Raw genomic sequence first — 18,521 nt, forward strand, 5'->3', positions numbered from 1 at the left:
GGGCTGGGGACAAGGCGGGGTCCGGTACCGGCAGCTCCGGTTCCCGCGGGCTCCGCAGTTCCGGACCCGCTCCCGCCTTTCCGAGCCTCGGCCCGCCCACCGCCTACACACCGGCACGTGACGTCACTTCCTGCCCCTGGCCCCGCCTCGGGTTAACCCGCGCCCCGCGCGCGCTGCGGCCTCTTTCCGGCCGCGCGCGCCAAGATGGCGGACACGCAGGTGAGAGCTGCGCGGGGCCCGCGGGACGGCCCGGGGAGACCCCCAGGAAACCACCGGGAGACCCACGGGATACCCACGGGACACCCCCGGGGAGACCCCTGAGAGGCCGATGCCGGCCCAGCGGGGGTGGGGGGGCTCCGGGGAGGCGGCCCGGGCTGGGTCGGGGCGGGGATGACGAGGGGGGTGTCGGGGATCTGGGAGGGGGAGAAGGAGCCGTTCCTCGGGGCCGGTGGAGCGAAGGGGGAGCGGCATCTCGGTGCCCCGCGGGTTAGGGGGGTGTGGGAGCAGAGCGCTCCGTGCCCTGAGCCCGGGACGGGGTCTCGGTGTCCCGAGGGTTCGGGGAGGGCAGAGGGTGCAGGGTCCCGCGGCTGGGTGGGATCCGGGTGCTCCGGGGTCGTGTGAGCTCCTGGCGCCTCCATTTGGAGGGAGGATGTGGCAGGGCCGGGGCCGGGGCCGGGCTCTCTCGGTGTCCCCCGCCGGGGGTCTCAGGCCCGGCTTCCCCTGGTGCCAAGGCCAGAGCTGAACTGAGCCCCCTCTGTCCCCACCCCCAGACGGAACGCGCCTACCAGAAGCAGCCGACGATCTTCCAGAACAAAAAGCGAGTGCTGCTGGGTGAGGGTGGCAAGGAGAAGTTGCCCCGCTACTACCGCAACGTGGGGCTGGGTTTCAAGACTCCGAAGGAGGTGAGGGGGGCTGGGCTTGGGACCGGGGGCCATGATGGTCCTGGTGTGGAGGTGGCATCTCGGGACAGAGCCAGTGGTGGCTTTAGCAGTGCTGCTTGAGATCGAGGTCTCTGGTGGCTTTTCCCCACCTGAACTATTCCACGGTTCCTGTGCGGTACATGACCTGTATCTCCCCACCTGTCTCTGCAGGCCATCGAGGGCACCTACATCGATAAAAAGTGTCCTTTCACTGGGAATGTCTCCATCCGGGGCCGCATACTCTCAGGTGAGCTGGAACATCCCCAGAGGAGTCCCATGGGAGATCTGGGGCAGGTAACCAATGCTCCTGAGGTCCCTGTACTGTGCCTCGGTCCTGGAGCTGCAAATGATGCCAATCTCACGATGGTCTGCTGAGCCCAGCGTGGGCCTGATGACTCTGCCACATGGCTTTACTGATGCAGGTGACAGGACCAGGCGCACTGGAGGGGAGGTGTGGGGGGAGGATGGGAGCTGGTGGTGTGGGGAGTGTTAGAAAGGCTGGACAAAGAGCCATAGTTGGGTTTATAGCAGAAAAGGGGAGGTTGTGGCCTGGCCAGTAGATAAGGAGAAATTCCCAGGATTGGTGCGTGTTGCTGCCAGGTGCCACACAGATTCCTGCCAGTCCCCCGTGTCTCAGGCCTGCTGTCCCCCTGTGCTCCAGGTGTGGTGACCAAGATGAAGATGCAGCGCACCATCGTCATCCGCCGCGATTACCTGCACTACATCCGCAAGTACAACCGCTTCGAGAAGCGCCACAAGAACATGTCGGTGCACCTGTCCCCCTGCTTCAGGTGTGTCCCTGGGGTGTCCCCACCCTGTTCTCACTGCTGTCCTGTGCTGAACTCACACGCGCTGCTGAGGGCACGGGTGGTGGGTTCACAGCCCTTCCTCACCTGGAACCTGCTCTCAGGTTATGATGTCCAAACTCACGATGGTCTGCAGAGTCCCCCCGCTCAGGGGCTGCTGACAATGCCACTGGCATGCACTGAACATGGGGCAGGTTCCAGGCACTACCTCTGGGAGCCTTGCACTCCTTCCCAGGAGGAGCAGCCAGGCTGGGTGGTTGTGAGGGCCAGGTGAAGCCGCAGGAGCTCTCTGACCCCCAGGTGTCATTGCAGGGATGTGCAGATTGGGGACATCGTGACGGTGGGCGAGTGCCGCCCCCTCAGCAAGACCGTGCGCTTCAACGTGCTCAAGGTGACCAAGGCTGCAGGCACCAAGAAACAGTTCCAGAAGTTCTGACAGCTGTGGGGAGAGGTGTGGGTGGAATAAATGCTGGGAAAGTGGAGCTGCCTGTGTGTGAGCTGATACGAGTTGTGTGCAGTGTGGTCTGGGGACCGGTGACGCGTGGGCTCAGGTGTGTGGTGCTGGGAGCACAGGGCACGGCACGAGGCAGAAGGGGACTGCAGCTGCTCTCCTCACCTGCTGTGTCCCAGTTAATGTTGGTTTGTTCTGTGCTGTGTCTGCCTTGCCAGTGCCGCTGCTGCAGGTGCTAGGTGTGGGTTTAATTCAGAACATGAAGTCACCTGGTGGTGACAGGGGCGAGTGTGGCCCTGAGGATCCTGCTCAGGAGTGAGTGATTGAGCTCTGGTGGCAGTGTCTGAGGCCTGGCAGTGGCACCTCCACATCAAAGTGTCCAGGGCTCGCTCGGACAGGACTTGAAGCACCTTGGTCTAGTGGAAGGTGTCCCTGCCCATGCAGGGGGGTGGGACTGGATGAGCTTTAAAGGTCCTTCAACCCAAACTGTTCTGTGATTCCATGACCTCTGGCTGCCTCCACCTGCTCCAGGTGAGCCCCACACCTTTGGCTGTAGCTCCAGGCTTGAACTGTAGCCATTCTTCATGCTCAGACTAGAAAAAAACCTCAGCATTTGAGGTAAGTTCACACAATTCCCAGTAAATTTAGGTTCAGGGCTTGGTGGCATGCATACCTTTGTTCCTGGTCCTGCCAGAAGCACAGGACTCTGACATGTTTGCACTGGAAATGAGGGAGCAGGGGAGGACATGGGACCTGGTGTCCTGGAGAGTTTCCAGTTGGTTGGGAGGGTCTTACTGGGGTCCAGTGCCAGCAGGTGCCCTGAGTGCACTGGGGTTCATCCCCCAGGTCCTGAGGATTGTGGAACCTCCCGAGCTGGAAGGGACACAGTTGGATCCTTGTTCCCAACCACAGTCACCCTGGTCCACTGCCCTGGGCAGGAAGCGCCTCCAGGGGGGGATTAAAGGGGAGCAGGTGTAGGAGAAAAGGGGGACACAGGACAGGGCCATCCATCAGCCATTCCCTTGGGACCCTGGTGTGTGCCTGTGTGAGACCCTGAGTGGGGGAGCTGGATCCCCCCAGTGCTACCCTGAACCATCCCAGCCCCGTGTGTCCCGCAGCAGAGGGATGTGAGGAGGACAAGCTCCACACCCAGCTCCTTCCCAGGTCCCTGTGGTTTGGGGTGGAGCTGTGGGCAGCAGGGGTGTCGTGCACCTGGGTTACCTGAGCGCTGTGGTCCCAGAAGGGATCCAGCTTCCACTGCCCAGCCACACCTGTCTGCACTGGTGGCTTTGGGAGCATCAGCCTTGTGAAAAACACATTTATGGTGATTTCTGTGACAGGGCTGTGCCCTGCGCTGTGGCAGCTCCTGTGCCCTCAGCCAACACCGCCTTCAGCTGGCCTGGGCTGACCCTTCCTGGTGCCAAATGGCACTGGTTTGTCCCTGGGATGTGGCGTTGGGGATGCTGGGAATGGGTCCTGCAGCGACAGGGACACCTTTACCTGAACACCAGAGCCAGGTGAGTGAGCTCAGGCTGCTCTGTGCAGGCTCGTGTTCCTGTCCCATCCTCATCATCCCTGTCCTGCCTCTCTTCCCGTTCCCAGTTTGCCTGTCTCAGGCTGTCCTGGTGGGTGTCTCTGGGACACCTGTGGCAGGGCCAGCGTGTGACTGATGCTCCCCAAAGCTTCAGTGCCCATTCCCAGGTGGAGCCAGAGTCTGGTCCAGGGGAGCCCTGCAGCACTGAGGGTTCTGGTGTTTTCCCCCACGGTTCCCACATGGAAGTCCCCAGGGCCAGGACCAAAGCACAGGAGGCTGCTTGGGGCCTATACCCCCCACACCTTAATGCCCAATTATTTGCTCCTTGGGAGATTATCCTAAGCCTTCATCCCAGAGTGATTAGTCTTCTTCCTTCACTCTCTTAAGCAGATTTATCTGGCCAATGCTCCTCCCCTGGGAATTATCCCAACAAGCCTGTTTTTCACACCTAACTGTGATTTTGTCAGGGTGTCTGAGCTGGGGGTGTCCTGTGTTCCCCCTGCCCCGAGCTCTGCTGGGAGCTGTGGGTCCCGGTGATGTTCCTGCTGCAGCTGCACAACTGGCACAGGGGTAGCTCCTGTTAAAAGCTTCCCCTCTTAATCCCTTCCTAATCCCTCCTAAACCCTCATGACATGCTCAGAGCTGCTGGATTTGGTTTTTTGGGGGGGAAGCAGCTCCCAGGAGTGGCAAGGGGAGCAACCTCTGTCCCCTTGGGGATCCCCATTTCCCCGCTCCTGGGTTTTACCTTCTGACAAAAGATCAGAGAAACTTCAGTGTCAGAGCTGAGGGACCAACCCCCTTCCTGTGGCAGGAGTGGGGCACTTTGTCCTTTTCCTGCATTGCTCCAGAGCAGGAACCATCGTGTTTGGGACTGTGGGGATGGGGGGATCCTCTAACATAGGGTGAGCCAGCCTGGCAAAATCCATGTCCCTGGAGACCTGCCTGTCATGGGAGAGCCAGCCTGGCATGATCCATGGCCCCTGGAGCTGGTGTGTCCCACGGCTGTTCTATGGCCCTGGCCATGCTCCTCAGCCAGCCCCAACTTGCCAGCATGGGACAAAGCCCCCCATTCCATTAACTGAGCTTCACATCATCAGCCTCAGCCCCATCCAGCTCTCTCAACACTGGCACATTTTGGAGAGAATTCCCCTGTCAGGCAGATTAGTTATTCTGATTCCTTTTGGTCCAGCTGCTGAAGGGACACCTCATACTCTCCCTGCACGTGCCACAAAGTGGGAATTTGTCACCCTTGGACTGACCATGGCACCTCTGTTTTCAATCCAGTTCCCAAATGCAGAGACATTTGTGGATCTAAGGTGATTCCAAGGTGGAGCTCCCAAATTCTGGTTTGTCGAGAGTTGGAAGGAACCTTAAAATCCATCTCATTCCACACCCCTGCCATGGACCACCTTCCATTGCCATGGATAGCACCTTCCCACTGCTCCCAATGTCCAGCCTGGCCTTGGGCACTGCCAGGGATCCAGGGGCAGCCCCAGCTGCTCTGGCAATTCCATCCCAGCCCCTGCCCACCCTGCCAGGGAACAATTCCTGCCCAAGATCCCAAGATCCAGCCCTGCCCTCTGCCACTGGCAGCCATTCCCTGGCTCCTGGCAATTCCTGCAGCCCTTGGCCCCAGTCCCTCTCCAGCTCTCCTGGAGCCCCTCCAGGCCCTGCAAGGGGCTCTGAGCTCTCCCTGGAGCTTCTCCTCTCCAGCTGAGCACCCCCAGCTCTCCCAGCCTGGCCCCAGAGGGTTCCAGCCCTTGGATGATCTCTGTGGCTCCTCTGGGCTCTCTCCAGCAGCTCCACGTTCTTTGTGCTGGGGAAACCCAGAAGGGCTGGGATTCACTCACATGTTCTTTCCAGGCTACATTTGCCCCATGTGTCCCCTCTGGCCAACACCCTCCCTTGTCCCCCGAGGTCTCTGAGGTGCCCCCTGCTCTGGAAGTGTTTGAGGAAGGGTCTCAGGATGGTTTGGATCCCCTGAGGCAGTCTCTTGCCCAAGCTTTCAGCCTGCCTGGCATCTGCCCACTGAGATTTCATGGATTTCCCTCTCTTGGAAGCACCTGCAGCAATTTTTTTCTCTCACTCCCAGGCTGTGGTGGTTCCCCTCTGCCTCCCTTTGGGCATCCAGTTTGGAGCCTGTCTTGGCCACCACCTTCCAGCTCCACATCCTGGCGCTTCTCCGTCCTGCCATGGAGGATTGTTTCTTCTGGGACTGAGAACCCAGCTCTCCACAGTGGCTGTTGTGTTGGCTCTTCCCCCAGCAGCTCTGGGAAAAATCAGGTGTTAGGAGATATTAGTTAAAAATAGATATTAGGAAATAATTCTTTACTGAAAGGGAGCTCAGGCCTTGGCAGGGGCTGCCCAGGGAGCTTTGCAGTGCCCATCCCTGGAGGTGCCCAAGGAAGGGCTGGACGTGGCACTCAGGGCTCTGCCCTGGGGACAAGGTGGGCATCGGGCACAGCTGGGACTCCATGGGCTGGGAGGGCTTTTCCAGCACCAGGATCCTGGGATTCCTGGTGGCTAAAGCCAGGCTGTGTTTCCAGTTCTGAGCTCTGGAGTTGCTGCTCCCTTGAGCCCCTGAGCACACCCAGCCCTGTTCCTGCCCCTGTCCCTCCCTGCTGGGTGGCTGCTGCTGTGGTTATCACTGAGCTCTCGGTGCTGGAGCACCAGCCTACGAGTGTTTCACTATTTCTTGAGGAATTTAATTTGCAAACTCAATTTAATCTGTGGATCTGCAGCCGCAGGGAGCTCCCGCCTGGCTCTGTGTTTTTCTCGGCATTGTGTGCTCGTGGCCATTGCTCTTTTGTTGAGTTCCTGGGAAATCTTCCCCTGTGTTCTCACTGAAGGCCACTGCTGCCTCCTCACCCCCTGCCAGCCCTGGTTCCCTCCCTGTGCCTCGGTGAGCCAGGCTCTGTTTGGTGTCCACAGCCACTTCAGGCCACTCCATCCCATGTTTTGGCTCCTAAACCTGTGGCCATCCCTTCTGTCAGTGCTGGTGTCTACCCCTGCTGCAGTGTGGACCTCCACCTCATCTCCCTGAGCTCCTGCAGCTCATCCAGAGCTCAAACAATTCAATATTCTGCAAAGGTGAAAGCCTAATAATTCACATCTTGAACAAAATTTGGGCTTGAACAGGCTTGGAGCACCCTGCTCCAGTGGACAATGTCCCTGCCCATGGCAGAGGTTGGGACTGGATGGACTTTAAGGCTCTTCCCAGCCCAAACAATTCTGTGATTCTGTGATTAGGACACTTCTGGTCCCATGATGGGAATTGCTAAATATTTCCTGAGGCAGACAGGGGACAATACTCATCATCTCTTGGGACAATATCCATCATCTCCTGGGACAACATCAATCATCCCTCAGGTATTGCTCAAGACAGCGCAGGTCAGGTCCTCAAGGGGTTTTTCCACCATGCCACCATATCCTGTTCCATTGGACAGGGACTCAGCCCCTCAGGATGGGAAAGGGCCTGCTGAGGTCCCTTTGAGCTCCTCACTCATTATCAGACCATGGATGGAGCACGCTGGCTCCATCCAGGCCGATTCTCCACTGGACAGATCCCGAGGGCAGCACCCAAACCTGTCCCCAGCCTGTGTGCACAGAGGTGCAGGGCCTGATGAAGACCTGGTCCCAAGCCCAGTTCCAGGCACTTAATTCCCAGACTGTGACAGTGACAATGTGCTGTGCTCCCTCCTGGAGCTGCTGCCTGGCTGGAAATGCCCATCTCCCGGCCTGGGCTGTCACTGTCCAGCCCTGTCCCACACCATGGCACAGCCCCATCATCAGTCAGAGTCTCCCTCACTCCCTTTTTTCTCCAGAATTTCCCCAGAATCTGACCAGGACGTTTGTCTTGCTCCACCTCCAGCCCTGTGGGAATGTTCCAGCTCCAGGAGTGCAGGGACCACAGTGCCCTTGTGGGATCAGACACGGAGTGATGGATGTTCTAGCACAACCTGCGAGAGAAATGAGCCTTTGCTTCCCAATGGGGCAGGGGGTCCTTGGGAACCCTTGGGGACAGGCACAGGGACAGAGCAGGGGTGGCACTGGGGACCAGAGACACCAGATAAAAACCTGGGAAGAGGAGCTGCTGCCAAATGTCCTGGCAAATGGCACCTGCCCTGAAGAGCTCCGTGGCTTTGGAAGCGACACACCACTAAAAGTGGCAGCTCTGGTGTCACCTGCGTGGGCACGGTGGCCACCATGGCTTGGAGGATGCTGCCAGGGTTACTGTGCCCCCCTCCAAGGGACAGGGCAGGTAAGGACTTGCCCTCATCCAAAATGAGGATGTGCTTGGAAAAGTCCTTCATCAGAGGGTGGCACAGACAAAACCAGCGTGGGGACCCGTGGGTTCCACTGGACATCTCAGGGTGTGCCAGCCCCTGCCCAGGAACCCGAGCACAGGTTTGGTGTCCATCTCCCACCTGTCCCTTGGTCAGCTCCAGAGTCCGACTGTTCCCTTCTGGGGGTCTCTGTCCCTGTCTGAGCCTCATTCCTGTGGCACCCCCAGCCGCCTGTGATGGGGCAGGCCAGACCTGGCCCCATTTTCACCCCATTTCTGTGCTCCTTATCCCACCTGCCGGGCTGCAGCGTCCTTGTGGCAGTCAGGAGCTCCCACCTGCAGCCTGCACAGCCCAGTGCCAGGGCACTCTCCTCGGTGGAATCGCTGTTTTCCTGAGCTCTGGGAAGCTGCTGCCCATCCCTGTGCCAGGCAGACCAGGACAGCTGTCGCTGCAGCACGAGTCAGGAGGGTAATTACATGCAATCATGTGTAATTATGTGTAATTCTATGTCATTCCATGCAATTCTTTGCCATTTTGGTGACAGGATTTGCTGCGGTGGGTTCAGCCTGTGCTGAGTCGGCCTTTCCCCAGGCAGGGACTTTCCCACGGGAATTCCTCCCCTTGCTGTGGCTGGAGCTGTGACCTTCACGTCCCCCTCACCTTGCTGTGACCTTCACATCCCCCTCACCTTGCTGTGACCTTCACATCCCCCTCACCTTGCTGTGACCTTCACATCCCCCTCACCTTGCTGTGACCTTCACGTCCCCCTCACCTTTCTGTGACCTTCACGTCCCCCTCACCTTGCTGTCACCACACTTCCACACCTTTATGTGTGTGACCCTTGGGGACATGGTCTGTGGTGGCCTTGCAGCACTGGGGGAGCTGCTGGACTCAGGGGTGTGACCAAAGGTTGGAGTTGATGACCTGGAAGGTCTTTGCCCCCCTCAGGGGTCCTGGGATTCTGGGGGTGCAGCCATTGCTCAGGGGAATCTCTGCCCGCCCTGTGCATCAGTTTTGGGGGTCCTGTGCTGTTCCCGTAGCCCTTGCACTGCAGCTCAGGGCAGAGAGGGCAGTTCACTGAAACCATTAATTAGCTAGATAATTAATTGCCTGCTGCTTCTGCAAGAGGCACTTAATTATCTAGTTAGTTATTTATTTAGCTATTTAGTTATTGACTCGTTATTTATTTAGTAATTCAGTAAATTAATTATTTAATTACTCAATGACCTACTTATTTAATTATTTAGTTATTCTGGAAATTCATTATTTAATTGCTTAGTTATGCAATTATTTAGTTTTTCAGTAAATTAATTCTTTTACCAGCAGCCACAGCCCATCTCTGTCATCCCCACCAACACCAGGGATCCCCCAAGAGCTAGAATTGCACAGAATTCACGAAGGCAGCAAGAGGGGAAATTCCTGCAGGTTCGTGGAGTCCCGGGTGGAGTTTCAGCCTCAATCAACTCTTTGTTCCACCTGCCCTCAGCTTTCTCCTCCTTTTGTGCTGGGAATCCCCTGGGGCCGCGTTCTGCAGCAGAAATGATGTGAAGTGGGGGGATTGCAGGAGTTTAAACTCCAGGAATTCCCAGCAGGAGCTGGGAACAGGGGGTGTCACCCACCCAGGGTAGCTGCACATCCTTAGGCTTGGCTCAGCACGGGGGGAAAGGAACCCCAAACCCAGGGATCCATCAGCGCAGAGCAGCAGCGCAGGGTCTGCCTGGCCTGGCTGAGCTCTGCAGAGGGGCGAGCCCAGCCCAGCCCTGAGCCCAGCCCTGAGCCCAGCCCAGCCCCTGAGCCCAGCCCCTGAGCCCAGCCCAGCCCTGATCCCAGCCCTGATCCCAGCCCTGATCCCAGCCCCTGAGCCCAGCCCCTGAGCCCAGCCCTGATCCCAGCCCTGATCCCAGCCCTGAGCCCAGCCCTGAGCCCAGCCCTGATCCCAGCCCTGAGCCCAGCCCAGCCCTGAGCCCAGCCCCTGAGCCCAGCCCAGCCCTGAGCCCAGCCCAGCCCTGAGCCCAGCCCTGAGCCCAGCCCTGAGCCCAGCCCTGAGCCCAGCCCCTGAGCCCAGCCCAGCCCTGAGCCCAGCCCTGAGCCCAGCCCCTGAGCCCAGCCCAGCCCTGAGCCCAGCCCTGCCCACACCTGGGTGCCACCAGGAGCCCCGGGTGACAGTACCACAGTCCCTGGTGCCACCAGGAGCCCCGGGTGACAGTACCACAGTCCCTGGTGCCACCAGGAGCCCCGGGTGACAGTACCACAGTCCCTGGTGACACCAGGAGCCCCGGGTGACGGTACCACAGTCCCTGGTGACACCAGGAGCCCCGGGTGACGGTACCACAGTCCCTGGTGCCACCAGGAGCCCCGGGTGACGGTACCACAGTCCCTGGTGACACCAGGAGCCCCGGGTGACGGTACCACAGTCCCTGGTGCCACCAGGAGCCCCGGGTGACGGTACCACAGTCCCTGGTGACACCAGGAGCCCTGTGGATCTGCCGGCTGCAGGACCATTTCTGGCCTCACAGGGACCTCTGGAGTCCCTCTCCCAGTGTCTCACATGTGAGTGGTGCTGTCCTTGTCTCATCTCTTCCCCATGAGCTCCGTGCTTCTCTTCCTCATGCCAGCCCTGTGTGTGCCCCAGCTCTGGGGACAGCAGGGACATCCCCCACATCTCACTGTTCCCAGTGCCACCCTCTGCTCCTGGGCTCCATCTGTGCTGCTGGGCTCTGCTCAGCCCCTGCCATGCTGGATCAGGCTCCTGCTGCTGCCCCTGAAGGCTCCCAGCTGCTGCTGTGGGGTGGGATGTGGCTCACGGTGGGGCAGGGCTGTCTCTGGGACCACTCTGGGGTGTCCATGGCAAGGGGGACAGGGGGGCAGCTGGAAAACAGCCCAAGCTGGAGGGAAACCTGGAGCTCCCCGTGCCAGGCCTGTGTTTGAGGCACAGCAGCAGCACATCTTCTGCTCCACAGAGTGACAGAATCGCTTGGAGAAAACCTCCCAAGCCATTGAGTCCAACCTTCAACTGAGAAATTTCCTGTGCAGCTCCTGCCCTGCCAGGCCAGAGGCTCAGTGCTGGCAGCAGGGATGGGCACGGCTCTGCTGCAGGAGGAGCTGCAGCCCACCCTGGAGGGAGCCCAGCTCCTGCCCTGGAGAGCTCACAGCATCATCCAGATCCTTCCTGGAGCCAAAGGAAGGGGAATCCGGTCCAAATGCCACTTTTTGAGATGCATGAGGCAGCAGAGGAGAGACAACACCAACATTTGTAATTGCCTGGCTCCTGTTGGACATTTCCACAGATGCTGCAGGAGTGATGGTGCCTCGTCAGAGCATTGTTGCATTTCCTGGATCCAGGATCCTTCTGCCACTCCTGCTTCCTCGTTACCCCAGGAGCTGCGTCTTTGGGGAAGGAGGGAGATGTGTCCCGGGGTAAAGGTGGGGTGGGAAGGGAGGGGTTGGGATGAGATCAGTGTCACTGGGTGGGGCAGGACACTGCTCAATATTGACTTTTCTGACAATAGTTTTTGCACTTGATAGTCTTAAAAGTCATAAAATTATGAAATTTTGGAATCCAGCGTGCTTTTGTTTGGGAGGGACCTCAGAGCCCACCCATTCCCAGCCCTGCCATGGCAGGGACACCTCCCACTGTCCCAGCTGCTCCCAATGTCCAGCCTGGCCTTGGGCACTGCCAGGGATCCAGGGGCAGCCCCAGCTGCTCTGGCAATTCCATCCCAGCCCCTGCCCACCCTGCCAGGGAACAATTCCTGCCCAATCATGATCCTGTAGATTGTTGATTTGATCAATGATCTTCAGGATAATTACAATCACGATGATAGGTCACTGCCCAAGGGCTGGGGTTGGGTGGCAGAGGGGCCCTGGCAGCTTGAGGGGAAGGGAGTTCTCCCTGTTTAGGGAGGTTTCAGCAGTGGAACGAGACAGTTTTCACCTGCAGACATCCACGATGCTCTGGATCCCAGGAGCGCTCAGGCTGTGCCCATTTCCTTCTCCAGCCCGGCCCAGTGTCCGGTGGGCAAGGAGAGAGGAAAAACACTTGCAATGCAAATGATGGAAAAGCAGGAAATGCCTCACCTGGGAGTGTTAAATGCTGTTAATGGTTAATGCACCGGCAATTTAAACCCCCCCAGGTCCAGGGACTGGTGCTTCTTCTGAGGTGTGGGGCAGAGAAGGACCGATATCATCAGCTTTGGGCTCCCCCGAGCTCTGCTCCACTCGGGGCTGTGCTTCTCTTCCCAGCTCGGGGCTGGCCCTTGGTGAGTCATTTAATGTGAAATGCTGGGGCTTGGGGCACTGATTCTCTTGGAAAAGACTGAAGGGAAGCAAGGCGGTGTGTGAGAGGAATAGATTTCCATATATCTGGGAAGTGGAGGTGGAAAGTCTTGCTGAGCTGCTTTGTAGCCCACACACAGTAACACCAGCTGGTGTTGGAGCCTGGGAATGCTCCCAGGCAGATTTAATCCCCTGCTCCAGACCCACACCGGCTTGATTCACCTGGGTAATGTGGGTGTGCAAGTGGAAGAGGCGACTGGACAAATATTTGCAGTGAGCTGAAGGTCTTTTCTGTACTGAGCCATGTTTTCAGTAGGCTTTTGGTTCAGGGAGGCTGAGAGTCTCTAATGGAAGCACTTAGAAATGCAAACATGTCTGGCTTGGGTACCTGCTGCTTGCAGTGAAAGTAAATCAGGCTGCGAGCAGGGAAGCTTTATCTTTGCTCTGAATCCAACTGGTTTTCCTCTACCCCAACCCTGGCCTGGAGTTTTTTAATGCATGATGGAGTTTACACAGGGAATGGGAGCTGGGGGTAAGATGGGGGAAGCACATAAACCCAGCAGTCCTGTGGTGCCCCTTCTCCTCAAAGCCCTGCTCATGGCAAAGTTTTTGTGGAGGACTTGCAGCTTGGCTTGTTTGCATTATTCAAATCTTCAAAGCTCCCCTCAGGCTGGTCAGTCATGGGACAGCGCTTCAGCCTGGGGAAGGTGCTCCCAGCTCAGGCTGCCCCAGCGCTCCAGGAGCTGGGAAAACTGGAACGGTGCTAGGGCTGAGCATCCGTGCAGAACTCTGCATTTGGGGTGTCCCTCTGAGGTGTTTCTGCTCTGGGCCATAATTTCTTTGTCCAAGGATCACTCTGTGCATACCACCATGTCTTTGCCCCTCTTGATGAAGGAGTGGAAAAGGAATGAAGCAAAAGGCAGGAAAAGAAAGGGCTCCCTCCCAGCTGGGAGAGCTGGGGTTGTTCAGCCTGGAGAAGAGAAGGCTCCAAGGTGACCTTGGAACCCCTTCCAGTGTCTAAAGAGTTCCAAGTGAGAAATTTGATGTGTGGCCACAGCCCTCAGTGCAGTTGGACGTCAGTCACATCCCAGACACTGCCCAACATTGATACCGGGGAAAGATTTATTCCTGTGTTTGGGATTTTACAAGGAACTTTGGTCATTGGCCTGAGCAGGGTGAGAAATTGTGTCATCTCACCTCCCTGGAGGAGCCTGGAGTCCCACCACAAACACAGCTCTGTGTGTGCCCACAGATGGAGCCACTGACTGTGGCAGGGCTGAGGGTGACTTTTCTGACTATTTCTATGACTTTTACAAGGTTTTTGTGGCAGTGGATAAAGCGGAGCTGGAAAAAGGCCTGACCTGTTTAGCAGTGGCAGTGGGAGGACAGAGATGTTTCCAAAGACACACTGTGTAGGAGTGGCAGAACAAACAGGGTCCTTTGTACAGAACACAGCGAGGGAACCCCTTGGGGTGGAAGGCAGCTGCCTTGTACCTTGTGTCCTGATTTGCAACGTCTGCCAGGGTGTCACGGGCAAATCCACAGGTGTCATTGATCCCTTCTCTTTCTGGCACAGAGCTGAGTCAGGCTGACCCCGAGCACGGGAACACCATGTACGAGCTCAACGAGAGCAGCTTCGACCCCATCACCTTTGTCCTGACGGGCATCCCGGGCATGGAGGAGTCCCACATCTGGATCTCCGTCCCCTTCTGCCTGATGTACCTCACCGCAGTGCTCAGCAACCTGGTCCTTCTGTTTGTCATCGCCACGGAGCGGAGCCTCCACGAGCCCATGTACCTGTTCCTCGCCATGCTGGCTCTCTCTGACCTCATGCTGTCCACCACCACCGTGCCCAAAATGCTGGCCATCTTCTGGTTCAGTGCCAGGGAGATTTCCTTCGATGCCTGCATCACACAGATGTTCTTCACCCATTTCAGCTTCATCGTGGAATCCTCTGTGCTGCTGGCCATGGCCTTTGACCGCTACGTGGCCGTGTGTGACCCGCTGCGCTACGCGTCCATCCTGACCCCCTCGGTCATCGGCAAGATCGCCGTCACCGCCGTGGCCCGTGGCTTCTGCATCATGTTCCCGCCCATCTTCCTCCTGAAGCGGCTGCCCTACTGCGGGCACAAGGTGATGCCCCACACCTACTGCGAGCACATGGGCATCGCCCGCCTGGCCTGCGCCGACATCAGGGCCAACGTCTGGTACGGGCTGACCACGGCGCTGCTCTCCTCGGGCCTGGACGTTGTGCTCATCGCCGTCTCCTACGTGCTGATCCTCAGGGCGGTGTTTCGCCTCCCATCCCGGGAGGCTCGCCTCAAAACCCTCAGCACCTGCGGCTCCCACCTCTGCGTCATCCTCATGTTCTACGTGCCCGCCTTCTTCTCCTTTCTCACGCATCGCTTCGGCCACCAGATCCCGAGTCGCGTCCACATCCTCCTGGCCAACCTCTACGTCGTGGTGCCACCCATGCTCAACCCCATCGTCTACGGGGTGAGGACCAGGCAGATCCGGGAGCGCGTCCTGCGCCTCCTGAGCCCCACGGGGGAGTGTCCCTGCCCCGGCTGGGGGGGCAGCTGCTGAGCAGGGGACGTGGGACAGGTCTGGAAAGCAGAACCAAAGCTGCAGCACTTCTCAGCCTGGAGGAACCGCTTTGCCCAAGGGGTTCAAGGGAAGCTGAAGGTGGTGTGAAACGTGGGCGTGGGTCATCAGCATCTTCACTGCTGCTGTCTTCTCCTGGAGCTGCTTTCCCTGAATTTCCTTCACTGGCAGAGACTGGGTGGGTTCAGCTGAGAAGCATCAATTCCTGCTGACTCACTGTCACCTGCTAGAGCTGGTTATGTTTGCTGTCCTACAGCTCGATTTCTGCCTGTTCCTGCACCTTCCCAACAGTGTCCAGACCATGAACACCTTGTTGGCTGCCAGAGTGAAGCATGGCACACCAAGCATGGCTGGATGGGCATCACACCGCTCACAATGGCACAGAGGGGCTGCGCCCTCCTGTCCTCACTGCTGAGGGACCCTGCCACTTCCTACTGCTGAAGGTGTTTCCCTGCTGAAGTGCTCTGAGAACCTGGGAAAGGCTTGATTGTCCTGTGTAAGAGGGAAATATTTCCCTTAAACCACGACTCCCAAACACAATCCAAGCCTTTAGAGTGGTGTTTAAGGGGACAGTGGTCCTACAGCCACCACATCCCACAGGGCTGCTTTCTGTCTTGGCCGGTCCAGCTGTGCCTCATCCAGGCAGCATCCAGGGAGTTTTGGTTGTGGTGATCAGGGAGCCCTTTCTGGAGGCTCCACAGTCAGGCTCTCACAGCAGTGCCAGGAGTGGGATGGTCTGACCCTGCATCACCCCTGAGGCCCCACGAAGGGCCTGGTGTGTTCCTGATGTTACTCATGGGATGGAGCAGATCAGCCATTTCTGCAGAATGTCCTGTTGCCCTGCCTGTGAGGGGAGCCAGCACTTGCCAGTCCCACAGCCCGGCTGGGCTGCAAAGCTCTTTCAGACCTGCCCATGGTGGGGAAACCACTGCTGCACACCTGGACCTCAGAGCTGTCTCATCTGCAGAGGGTGGTGACCCTGGACATGCTGGGGAACGGCTCTGCCAGGACCTGGACTCCATGAAATGTTGTGCCCTGCATCAGGGCGGGAGCTGTGGGACCATTCTGGTTGGGGCTGATGGAGCCCGATGTTCCTGGTGGAGGGCAGGAGCCATGGACACACCAGGTGTGTTCAGACCTGAATGGCACAGGAGCTGAGATCAACACAGCAACCCAACCAGCAACCTGCTCCAGCCATACCAGTAATGCTGCCACCACCTCAGAAGAAAAGGGGAAGAGACAGAGTCATGATTTCAGATCAAAACCCCCCCCCCAAAAAGTTTTTCACTTTTGCAGCACGTTTCTTCTTTGTTTTATTTTCCTCTGATCTGATCAAAGGTGGCACCCTGTGACTGGCACAGGGGAAATGAAAGTCTGTTCATTAAAGGCTGTTTGTCTACCAGCAGAGATAACGGAGCTGGGTACAAAAGCTGCTCGTGTCGCCGGGTTTTTTCAATGTCCTCAGAACGTTTGTGTTTGCGTTGGCTTTCTTAGCAAAAAGGAAAAAAATAAAGGAGTGTTTGCACAGAGCAGCCATGTGATTTTTGATAGGAGAGGAGCTGTGAGAAGGAAAATGTGTCAGGAGAGCGTGTTGCTGTGGGCAGCTCTAGGAACAATTGAGCTGCCACCTGGGCCTGTCAATGTGCGGAACTTGGAGCAGCCTGGGACAGGGGAAGGTGTCCAAGGGCTGGAATGAGATGAGCTTTAAGGTCCCTTCCAGCCCAAACCGTTCTGTGATTCCATGACTCTGGGTCTGCTCCTTGGGGTTTCCCAGAATGGTTCTACACGATGGAGGAGGCAGTTCTGAACTCGCTGCTCTGCTCTGGTGGGTGTGGAGGCCAGGTCAGGAGCAAACTGCCCAGGGAAATGTCCCCAAGTCAATGAATCACCAGCTGCACCATTCCTGGCCAGGGGCCCGTGCCTAATGGGGCATTAGCCAGCCAAGCAGGGAGATTTATATTTCCAGGTGGTTAAAATGTCAGCTTAATAACTCGCACAGGGTGGGAAACCACAGCTCCTTCTTTTATTTTATTTTTTTTTTTTTCCCCCAAATCTGGAGACACACATTGTTTTTTTAGCTCAGTTCACGATTTTGTGTGTTTGGATTACAAAGATCTTTGCCTGCCTGTGGCACAGAGTTAGAATGAGATGAGCTTGAAGGTCCCTCCCCACCTCAACCATTCCACAATTCCATTATTCTATAATTTCCACTGGTGTTTTTCCCACATAGAACATGCAAGAAGTAAATGGAATCTCAACAATCTTTGGAAAATAACTGGAAGTCGCCGAGAAACACTTCTGTGCCTTCAGGGAATGTTTCTGTAGCCGAAGGAAGAGCTGAGCCTGCACCTGGGTTGGAGATGGAGCCCGGGGTTTGTGCGGAGCCGGGCTCCTGGCGTGTGTTTGAGAGGGAGGCGCTCCCCAGCGTGTGATTGCTCTCTGCACGGACAGGGACCAGCTCAGCTTTCACCACGGACAAAGCTCTGAGTGTGCCAGGTTCAAGAACCCTGTTTCCACTCAGCTTTATTGCTGCTCACAGGCAATGGCTCTTTGTTACCTGTGCTTCATCTGCGCTGGCCGCGATGCTTCAGAGCAGCGAAGCTCCCTGCTTTTAGCTCTCCCCTTTCCCTCTTCAGTCTTGGCAAAGGGCAGGACAGAGGCTCCTTGGGAAGGGTGGATGGGGAGAGGAGAGAATCCCTCTCGGTGCCAGCGAGCGGCTGGGGCACGGAGCTCCCCTGGGAGGGATGAGGAGTGACCGGGAGCTCGGGGCCAGGGTGTCCCGTCCCTGGAAGTGTTCCAGGTCAGGCTGGATGGAGCTTGGAGCAGCCTCGTCTGGTGGAAGGTGTCCCTGCCCATGGCAGGGGTGAACCAGGATGATTCTATGATTCTGTGAAATGTTAATTTCATAAAATCCCACTTCACAGGCAGATGGTAAAGAGCACCACCTCCTTGCCTGAAACGAGATGGTAACTCAGCCTTCAGGGGGAAGTTTTGGGTGACTGAGATTCCTGCTGGTCCCAAAGGTCCCTAACAGCTCCCTGAAGGGTCATGGCAGTTGGGAAGCTGCTGACTGCAATTTCCCTGCCCTCACTGCACAGCCTGCTGAGGCTCTCTGCAGGTTTCTAGGAGGTCCAATTCCAGTGGTCCAATAAAACCAGAAATGGGGAAAAAATCACCTAAGAGGGTTTTAGCAGTAATCTCTGCTGATCTCCATCTCAGAGCTCCCAATTTCCTCTCCACTGTGGTTCCCAAGAAGTTAACACAGCTCTTGGTCCTGAAGCACTCGCGGTGTGTGGCAGGGGCAGAGCTCAGAGCTGGTGCCAGGTCCCTGCCAGCCGGGCTGGCCCAGGCACAGCCCCGGGAGCCCCTTTGAGAGCCAGGGCCGGGAGATGGAATGTGCAGTGAGTGACTGGTGCGGGATGATGAGCCAAGGGCTGCTGAGGGCTCACTCAGGCTCCTTCAGGGGCACCGGGAAGGTTTCCAGGGCTTGCACAGTCAGTGCAGCCAGCCCGGGCACTTGTAGGAAACAGCCCGGGGAGGAACCGCCGACATCCCCGGGCACAGGAGCACAGAGAGCCCTCCCCAGCCTGCAGGGCACCCCTGGGACAGGTACGGGCACCCCTGGGACAGGTACCAACACCGGCT

General features: G+C 57.6%; 2 protein-coding genes and 2 non-coding genes across 8 annotated transcripts; all 4 read left to right on the plus strand.

The window, feature by feature from the left end:
* The first annotated feature begins 90 nt into the window (after nt 1-90).
* RPS11 (ribosomal protein S11) lies at nt 91-2,208 on the plus strand. The gene is made up of 5 exons (XM_058857400.1): nt 91-219; nt 771-902; nt 1,092-1,167; nt 1,582-1,711; nt 2,039-2,208. The coding sequence occupies exons 1-5, from the start codon at nt 205-207 to the stop codon at nt 2,160-2,162; spliced, it is 477 nt and encodes a 158-aa protein (XP_058713383.1). The 5' UTR covers nt 91-204; the 3' UTR covers nt 2,163-2,208.
* On the plus strand, nt 1,262-1,346 carry LOC131575006 (small nucleolar RNA SNORD35). The gene has a single exon (XR_009276655.1). It is a non-coding gene; the product is annotated as a small nucleolar RNA SNORD35 (small nucleolar RNA).
* Nucleotides 1,829-1,918, plus strand: LOC131575007 (small nucleolar RNA SNORD35). Its single transcript, XR_009276656.1, has one exon. It is a non-coding gene; the product is annotated as a small nucleolar RNA SNORD35 (small nucleolar RNA).
* Nucleotides 2,171-18,489, plus strand: LOC131588371 (olfactory receptor 52B2-like). 5 transcript variants are annotated; one of them, XM_058857223.1, is made up of 4 exons: nt 2,171-2,277; nt 7,583-7,972; nt 13,849-18,395; nt 18,441-18,489. In XM_058857223.1, the coding sequence occupies exons 2-3, from the start codon at nt 7,918-7,920 to the stop codon at nt 14,856-14,858; spliced, it is 1,065 nt and encodes a 354-aa protein (XP_058713206.1). In that variant the 5' UTR covers nt 2,171-2,277; nt 7,583-7,917; the 3' UTR covers nt 14,859-18,395; nt 18,441-18,489. The 5 variants fall into 5 exon arrangements, with proteins under 5 accessions (XP_058713206.1, XP_058713188.1, XP_058713199.1 ...); XM_058857205.1 differs by having other exon boundaries at nt 2,173-2,277; nt 7,536-7,972; XM_058857216.1 differs by lacking the exon at nt 2,171-2,277 and adding an exon at nt 2,294-2,795.
* The last annotated feature ends 32 nt before the right edge of the window (nt 18,490-18,521 follow it).

Source organism: Poecile atricapillus, chromosome 1 (genome assembly GCF_030490865.1).
Source record: "Poecile atricapillus isolate bPoeAtr1 chromosome 1, bPoeAtr1.hap1, whole genome shotgun sequence".
Classification (NCBI taxonomy): domain Eukaryota; kingdom Metazoa; phylum Chordata; class Aves; order Passeriformes; family Paridae; genus Poecile; species Poecile atricapillus.

What these genes read in the sequence shown, in the direction of transcription:
- RPS11 (XM_058857400.1), top strand. An exon ending in CCGGGGCCGCATACTCTCAG is followed by an intron (nt 1,168 to 1,581) that starts GTGAGCTGGAAC and finishes CCTGTGCTCCAG; the next exon opens with GTGTGGTGACCAAGATGAAG. An exon ending in CACCTGTCCCCCTGCTTCAG is followed by an intron (nt 1,712 to 2,038) that starts GTGTGTCCCTGG and finishes GTGTCATTGCAG; the next exon opens with GGATGTGCAGATTGGGGACA.
- LOC131588371 (XM_058857223.1), top strand. Translation starts at nt 7,918, where the DNA reads ATGGCTTGGAGGATGCTGCCAGGGTTACTGTGCCCCCCTCCAAGGGAC. An exon ending in CCCTCCAAGGGACAGGGCAG is followed by an intron (nt 7,973 to 13,848) that starts GTAAGGACTTGC and finishes TTTCTGGCACAG; the next exon opens with AGCTGAGTCAGGCTGACCCC.